The sequence below is a fragment of the Enhydra lutris genome, unplaced genomic scaffold, assembly GCF_002288905.1.
Source record: "Enhydra lutris kenyoni isolate GAN:26980312 unplaced genomic scaffold, ASM228890v2 scaffoldscaffold6, whole genome shotgun sequence".
In the NCBI taxonomy this organism is placed as follows: domain Eukaryota; kingdom Metazoa; phylum Chordata; class Mammalia; order Carnivora; family Mustelidae; genus Enhydra; species Enhydra lutris.
This window is the reverse complement of record NW_019154090.1, coordinates 42280056-42288434: the sequence shown is the minus strand read 5'-3', so window position 1 is coordinate 42288434 and position 8379 is coordinate 42280056. Positions and strand designations below refer to the sequence as shown.

The 8379-nt window shown below is 47.0% G+C and overlaps 1 protein-coding gene across 2 annotated transcripts in view; it reads left to right on the top strand.

Annotated features, from left to right (window-relative positions):
• The window catches only part of LOC111141653 (beaded filament structural protein 1), a 43117-nt gene that overhangs the window by 23996 nt on the left and 10742 nt on the right, over positions 1-8379 (top strand). For both annotated transcript variants that reach the window (XM_022494377.1, XM_022494376.1), the window contains exon 5: positions 3611-3718. In XM_022494377.1, the coding sequence (XP_022350085.1) occupies positions 3611-3718 (108 nt within the window). The remainder of the gene's footprint in view (positions 1-3610; positions 3719-8379) is intronic.

The following is an 8379-nucleotide window of genomic DNA, read 5'->3' as shown; positions in this document are numbered from 1 at the left end:
TTTTCTTTAAATGGGCAAATGATTTGATTAGATACCACAACAAAGAAAACCTAAAAACCTTATTTCTGGGGGTGCCTGGGTGGCTCAGTGGGTTGGGCCGCTGCCTTCGGCTCGGGTCATGATCTCGGGGTCCTGGGATCGAGTCCCGCATCGGGCTCTCTGCTCGGCGGGAGGCCTGCTTCCTCCTCTCTCACTCTCTGCCTGCCTCTCCGTCTGCTTGTGATCTCTCTCTGTCAAGTAAATAAATAAAATCTTTAAAAAAAAAAAAAACAAAAAAAAAAACCTTATTTCTGATATAATGTTCCACCTTCCTTCTTCCTTTGGCTCTCTAGCTGCTGGCTTAGTTTTTTCCTAATGTGGTTTAATGGGTTTCGAGATGCCTAACATGAGACATGTAAAAATCAACGGGCAATAATGCAGATTACGACAAAAATGTCACGGTGGTCCTTCTCCAGAGGCTCTGGTGGGCTGGTACAAGGTTTGGTGGGCTGGTCAAACTGGAAGATTTTGCAAGGGTATTTTGCAAGGATGACTTAGTACAGTGGTGCTCAACCCCAGTGACACTTGGACTCACCTGCATGTCTGCCTAGACCACACATCAAGTCAATTAATTAGCTGCCTGACAGGTGGAGCCTTGACTCCCTCATTAGAAGCTCCCAGGGCAGAGAGCAGACAAACTGCAGGACCTGTGGCCAGGGTAGCTGGCTGCTTGAGCCTTTTTTTTTTTTTTTTAAGATTTTATTTATTTATTTGACAGAGAAAGACACAGAGACAGGGAACACAAGCAGAGGGAGAGGGATAAGCAGGCTTCCCGCCGAGCAGAGAGCCTGATGTGGGGCTGGATTCTAGGACCCTGGGATCATAACCTGAGCCGAAGACAGACCGTTAATGGTTACCGACTGAGCCACCCAGGTGCCCCAAGGCTTTTTGTTTTAACTTAATTTTTTTAATATCAAAGCTGAAGAGACCCTAGCATTTGCTTGTAGAAGATACTTTACTATTTTTTTTTGAAGATTTGTTTATTTATAGAGAGGGATAGAGCACGCGTCGAGAGTAGGGGCAGTGGGGAGGGGCAGAGGGAGAGAGCTGGGCTTGGAACCTGATATGGAACTCTATCTCACAATCCTGAAATCCTCACCTGATCAAAAAAACGAGAGTCAGACGCTTAACTGACCAAGCCACCCAGGTCCCTCTAGAAGATATTTTAAAATTCTGCCAAGTAACATCTCTGAGGTAGGAAAGTTGTTTGTTCTTGGGGACATTCTTGTCCAAATTGCCTGCCAATGACCATTTCAGGGACCTGTTCCCCATAATTGGTGTAACCGAGGTTTCCACAAAAACCTAAAATAACTTTTCCTGATGCTTAATATTCTTTGTCAGAGATTTCTTTCCAGACCTTATTTTCATTGTGCAATCCTCATTTTTCCCTCTGGTTCAAAGGTGTTTTACCCCAAAGCACACTTTTTAATCCTATCATCTGTTTCCTTGTAACAAAATTCTTCTGAGTTTTAAGACCATAGAGACTGTCTGGTCTCAGTTTGAGAATATCAGTGATTGTCCGTCGTGATCTTGGTGTCAGCTGGGAGCTTCCGTCGTGATCTTGGTGTCAGCTGGGAGCTAGTTAGGAATAGACTCTCTGGCCTGAGCCCAGACCAGAATCTGCCCTTTTAACAAGACCCTCCTGGGAGAACCAGAGATTCAGAAAAGCATCACATTCTTTATTAATCTTCACTTAAAAATTCTATATATGAGATAGATGGTCCCTTTCAGGTTTGTTTTGTTGACTCCTACCTAGAAAATGTATGAGTCAGCTTTGCAAAATGAGGATATAATTAGTGTTCTAGGAAGGCAGGTTACCCAGTTAAGGTGTCAGTAAAGCACCACGTCTGCGCCCTCTAGTCTGAGGCTGCCGGGGACGCATCTTTGGTCAAATAAAGCTGGGTGTATTATTCACTGCAGCAGGGAGGGGGTGCCCAATGGAGACCTGCAGGGTGTCTCCGTGGAGGAGGGACACGTGAGAGGATTGAAGCCTGTGCTAGGAGGTCTGAGGGGAGGGATCAGCTAAGCAGGGCCCTGCTCTGGGTTGGGTGCCCTCAGGAGAGAGCTGGTCCTATGACTGAGCATCCCCAGAGTTTGCAACCTGAGAGTCCGTACTCGGCGATCCAGCAGCATCACTTGTGTTATGGGGGAGGGGACGTTTGGTGATTTTTGTGGGTGCTCGAACACAGGGTGGTCTTGTTCCTCTCTCATTCCCCCATGGTCCTGGAGTGACATCTTCGGATGTTGGGCGGGGGGCTCATTTATAAGTTTATAAGTAGGGAGCATCAGTAGGGACTTAGTAACCACACAGGGCCGAGGAGGGCCTTCTGCCTTTATATCTCAGATTCCACTTTCCCCCCAGGGGATTGGGCGGGCGGTGGCCACGGGCCCACATTTGCTCCCTCAGTGCACGTCTTGTCTGTCTGTCTTGTTGTAGCTATCTCTGTGTCTCTGCTGTCGCTCTGGCCACTTTGCAAAGTGAGGGAAAACGGGGGCGGGGGGGCTGCCTTTCCCATGTGGCTTTGAAGAGGGGAGCCCCGGGCTCATGCTTGGAGTTTGATTTGTGCCCGGAGGTGAGGTAGCATGCTCCGTGTCAGAAGGCACTCCTCTTGAGCAGAGTCAGGCTTTTTTGACAAGGGATTTGGATGTTTTTGAACAGACTGTGGAGGGGCTGGTTGGCGAAATGGCGCCCGCTCAGTGGTGTGGAGAGATTGAGGAAGGATCTTCTCCCATTGTTGCTCCTTGGAGTGTGGCTAGGGTTCCTTGGAGTGTGGCTAGGGTGGGACAGCAGCCTCCCCGGGGCCCCTACTTCCCTGTAGTCCCTTGCAGCCCGACGGCCTCTGCCTGGTGCAGCTGTGGCCTTGGCGCGGCTGATAGCCCAGACTGACCATGCCATCTGCATGGACAGACCACAGAGGCCGGCGAGAGTCGGCATTCCCAGATTTCCCTTTCACAGAAGGAGAAAGTGACTTATTCTGAGGCTCTTGGCCTGTTTATGGCACAGCCAGGTCTAAATTGTGGGTGTCCAGCGAGTTACCCTCCTAGCATTTATGGCTCAGGCTCTGAAGACAATGAAAAGGCATGAATTCAGAGTGGCCGCCATGGACGGGCCTGTCTGAGTCAGCTCGGGCTGCTGTGACAAACAGCACAGATGGGGCCGCGCAACCACAGACAGTTGCTTCTCCCGGTGCTGGAGGCTGGAAGTCCAAGATAGGCTGCTGGCAGATTTGGCTTTTGATGAGGGCTGCTTCCTGGTTTGTAGATAGCCGCCTTCTTGCTATGTCCTCATGTGGCCTCTCTTTGGTGCATCTTGGGGAGAGAGAGAGAGAGCGCTCGAGCACTCAGGTGTTGCCTCCTTATCTGTAAGGACACTAACCCCACCATGAGTGCCCCATCCTCAAGACCTCATCTAGGGCCCCAACTCCTAATACCATCCCACTGAGGGACAGGGCTTCAGCATGGAGTTTGGGCAAAGGGACACAAATGTGAAGAACCTTCTTTGCCCCTTTTCCCTTTGGATTTCCTCATACATCAGGCGTCTGTGAATGCTGAGTCTGGCCTTTTTGTGCAGGAGGAGCTCCTGACGGAACGGGAAGCCACCGTCCTGCAGAGTCAGCTGGAGGAGGGCCGGGAGGTGGTGTCCCTCCTGCAGGCCCAGAGAATGGAGCTGCAGGCCCAGGTATGGCTCCTCACCCTCATGTCCGCTGCTCGCCATTGGGCATTCACGCCACACACGTGAATCAGGTTTTATAACACACTGTATTCCAGGGTCCTGTATGTCCAGAAAAGTGTGTAAGTATCCCACAGGGGTGGGGGGGGGTTCTCAGAAACTCAACACACCCGTGTGTCCAGTGCTCTGAGCCAGAAACTGGCCCTTCTGAGTAGCATGACCAGCTGTCCTGCTTTGGCCGAGGGTTTCCCAGGATGGAGGACTGTCATGCCCAGACTGGCAGAGTCCTGGGCAAGCAGGGATAATGGGTCATGCCAATTCCAGGAGTCTCAGAGGTTCCCCTCGTGCCACTCCTCCCCCAACAAGGCTTCTGCAAGTTGATTTGTTTTGCCCAGTTTAACCTTGTTCTTAAAAATAAAAGATGGATAAAAAGAGTTGGAATTTTTATCGTCTAGTTGGTCAAATCTGTACTTCCTGTTTCTCGTTTCATGACCTAAAATCTCTCATTTGGAATTTTTTAAAAAGATTTTTAAAAATGTATTTGTATTTGAGAGAGAGAAAGAGAAAGAGTGAGCATGACCAGGTCGGGGGAGAGAGGGAGACTCCTGCTGAGCAGGGAGCCCGATACAGGACTCCATCCTAGAACCCTGGGGTCATGACCTGAGCCCAAGGCAGAAGCTTAACCGACTGAGCCACCCAGGAGCCCTCTACTTTGGAATTTGATTATGGCTTGGGAAAGAGTGATTGTTGTCAGTGTTTGCCTCTGCTCAGAATTTCTTAGCATAAAGCTCCCATTTCTAACCCCTCTCCTCACACCCCCGCCCCTTTTTTTGGTGAAGCTTAATTTGAAAACTAAAGTCACCAGAAGAACTCACTCCTCTTTCCGTGGCTTTCCTTCTTGGTTAATGAGCTCATGGCTCATCCCCCTGATTCCTTCCAGTTTTCTTTCTCTCATTACTGACCATCCTGATGGGGCACATTGGGTTAAAATACTAAATCTTCATATACTGTGCACCTGCATTTCCAAAATCTAAAAATAAATTGACAATTGGTTTGGGAAGTACAGGTAAGGGACAAGAGAACAAAAAGTTTGCAAAATTGGACTAATTAGGAAATCTAGAACATTGATATGTTACTTTGTCTCTAACCCTTCAATGCCTGCAAAATAAAAGTTAAAGCCTCAGTAGATCTGGAGATTTTGTAGCGATTCAGTGCCCTCCAGATCTGCCCAGGATCTCATTTGGGGACCGTGGAGTTCCAGAATCTTCCTTTCTGTCCCACCACTCATTGCACAAACCTGTCACTCTGCAACAACTCTCAGGAGCCACTGAAAGCAAACTGGGGTCTGGTGATTATTTCCTAAGGTAAAGCTCACTGCTTGAGAAATTGAGTATTGCCCTTAAACTCATCCTTCTCGTGACAAACCATGGCACAGGGACTAGATGCACCATTTTGGTGACTTGGTAATTTGTGGTTTCCTCTGAGGCCTGGGAAGAATAGAGTGAGCGTGAGTATGTGGGGGGGTGTGTATGTTCGCATGCGTGTGTATATATATGTGTTTATTTGTGTGTAGGTATGCATGCGTATATGTGTGTATGTGTGCATGTTGTGTACATATGTGTATAAGCGTATATTTGTATATGTATATAAGTTTGTGTATCTGTGTGTATGTGTATATGTGTGCATATGTGTGTGTGAATGAGAGACTGGAGATGCGGACTCAAGCCTACTGGTCCCGGAGACGTGGACCAGTCTTTACATTGTAAAAAGGTAAAAAACATTTTACCATTTGGGTGGTAAAATGAATTCGGTAGAATTGATGAGCATTAAAAAAAGAAGGAACTGACGGGTTAGTAATGGTGGGATTTGTTTGGTGAAACCTGCATTTTAAATATATATGTTCGCATGTTGAAATCTATATTTGTTCAAATGCGCACACACACACATTTGTGTGATGTCTATGGTTTGTGATGTAAATTATGGCTCTTCCCGTGGCTGCACTGAGAAAATGCAAGAGCCCAGCCTGACATGGTAAGTTCTAATTCCAGGGCAAAAAGGTGCCTGTCTCTGTGTACATATATGTGCTTGTTAGATGTAAAAGAAAGACCTTGCTTCACAGATTAACCTAGTTGCTGAGACTATGAAATCAGCCTGTCTGCTTGGCTGCCTGTCCCCACCCATGGTTACTGCCAAGACTTACTGGTCTTGCTCTGATGTTGTCTTTCTAAGTCGGGGGTCTTCTTTGACCCCCACCTTGCCACCTGGTAAAGCCCATGGACCGCTTCTCAGAGAAATGTTAAGGGCATAGAATAAAAATAAAGTATGTATAATTAAAAAGAAACCAATTCTGTTGAGATAGTTATCAAAATATTACCAGTCATTTCCTATATCGTAATTTATGTGCTTATATTAAAGAAATCTAGCGGTGGGTCTGAAGAAACACAGGTTGTATTAGTTTTCTCTCACTGCTCTAATGAATTTGTACAGATGCAAGGGCTTGAAACAGCAGTGCTTTATCCCACATTTCCACGGGGTTGGAAGTCTGGGCAGGCTTGGTTGGTTTTTCTGCTCTGGGTCTCACAGGGGTGATATAAAGGTGTTGGCCAGCCTTCTTCTCTGGAGATTCTTGGTGGTGAATCTTCCAGTCTCATTCATGTTGTTGGCAGGATTCAATTCTATGGGCAGGTAGGATGGAGGACCCCAGTTCTTTGTTGGCTGTCAGCCAGGAGTTGTTCTAGAGGCTTCCCATGTCCCTTGGTACACGGCCCTCTCCATCCTTAAATCCAGCAACAGTGCGTGGAATTTTTCTTGGACATCTAAACTCTCTGTCTTATGAGAGCCCCCTTTCAAGGGCTCATATGATCAGGAATGATCTGTAATAGTCTCCCTGTTTTTTTAAGGTCAACTGATTAAGAACCTTAATCACATCTGCAGAGTCCCTTTTGCTGTGTAATATGACATCTTCATGGGCAGAAAGCCAAGGGGCAAAGGTCATGGGGACCAAAAGTCTGCCTGATTGGGTCTTATTAAAACACAGGTATGGCTGGGTCCACCCAAGAGTTTCTGACTCGGTAGTTCTGGGGTGTGGCCCAAGAATGAGCATTTCTGAGTTTCCAGGTGATGGTATTTTGATCCAGGAACCACACTTTGAGAACACGGGTATGGGGGTGGGCCCCAGATTGGGTCAGAATGTTTTACGTCTGGGTCCACCTGAGTCCCTGCCTTGGGCCTTCCATAGCCTATTCAAGAAATGCTCATGGATGGCTTTTTTGCTGATTTTAAAGGTTTTAGAGGCTTCCCAATGGAGCCAAGCTGAGGGCTCCGAGGGAGATTTGGTAGCTTAGCCCCTCAGCAGGGCCGGTGCTATGCCTGGGGATGAGGGAGGGGGTGAGGGAGAACTCCTTGTAGCCTGAAGGCTCCCACCTGGCAGAACCATAGCATTTGGTTCTGTCTCTAGAGGATCTGATGCTTCCAGAACCCTCCATAGCATGGTCCTCAGGGTGAGGTCCCTAAACGAGGAACATCAGAAATGCACATTCAGAAGCCCATCCCAGACCTACTGAGTCAGGAACTTTGGGGTGGGACCCAGCAATCTCTGTTGTAACAAGCCCCCCGGGTGGTTGTACAGAGTCAAGTTTGAGAACTCCAGTCCACAGGATGGAAGGAATAGCACCCTCCCTTGGAGCTGGCAGCCCCTTCTTTGAAGCCGAACATAGCCCATGCATAAGACCACTGGGATGGCACTTCTTAGAGGTGGAAGAAAAGGGACAGGCACTTCTAGCTCCCTAATCGCATTGACTGAGAGTTTCTGTGACAGGAAAAGTGAAAAAGGTCATGTTATTACTTGGAAGGAGTGAACCTCCCCAGTTATCATTTCTCATTAAAGTTGCCTAGCCCCATCTAGTGGTAGATTTTGGTAAAGGACACTTGATTTCTTCCATTTCCTTTTTTTAGAACTAAATTTTCCCTCTTACTGAAATTGAAGTAAAATTAATATACAGCATATGTTAACTTCATGAGTACAGTGTAATGGTGCAACACTTCCTTTTTAAAAAAGATTTTATTTATTTATTTGACATATAGGGATCACAAGTAGGCAGAGATGCAGGCAGAGAGAGAGAGGAGGAAGCAGGCTCCTCTCTGAGCAGAGAGCCCGACGTGGGACTCAATCCCAGGACCCTGGGATCATGACCTGAGCCAAAGGCAGAGGCTTTAACCCACTGAGCCACCCAGGCGCCCCTGGTGAAACACTTCTATGCATCAGTGCTCATCAAGACAAGTGTACTCTGAATCCCCTCTGTTTGACCAATCCCCCCCACCTCCCCTCTGATAACTATCAGTTTGTTCTCTGTAGTTAAGAGTCTGTTTTCTTTGTCTATTCTTTTAATTTGTCTAATCATTTGTTTTGTTTCTTAAATTCCACATGTGAGGGAAATCATATTGTATTTGTCTTTCTCTGACTGGCTTATTTCATTTAGCATTATACTCTCTAGCTCCATCCCTGTTGTTGCAAATGGTAAGATTTCATTTTTTTTTTAATGACTGAGTAATATTCCATTCATTTTTACCCATTCACCTACTGAATGGGAGAAGATAGTTGTAAATGATGTATCTGATGATGGGTTAATATCCAGAATAGATAAAGGACTGAAACAACTCAACACCAAAAA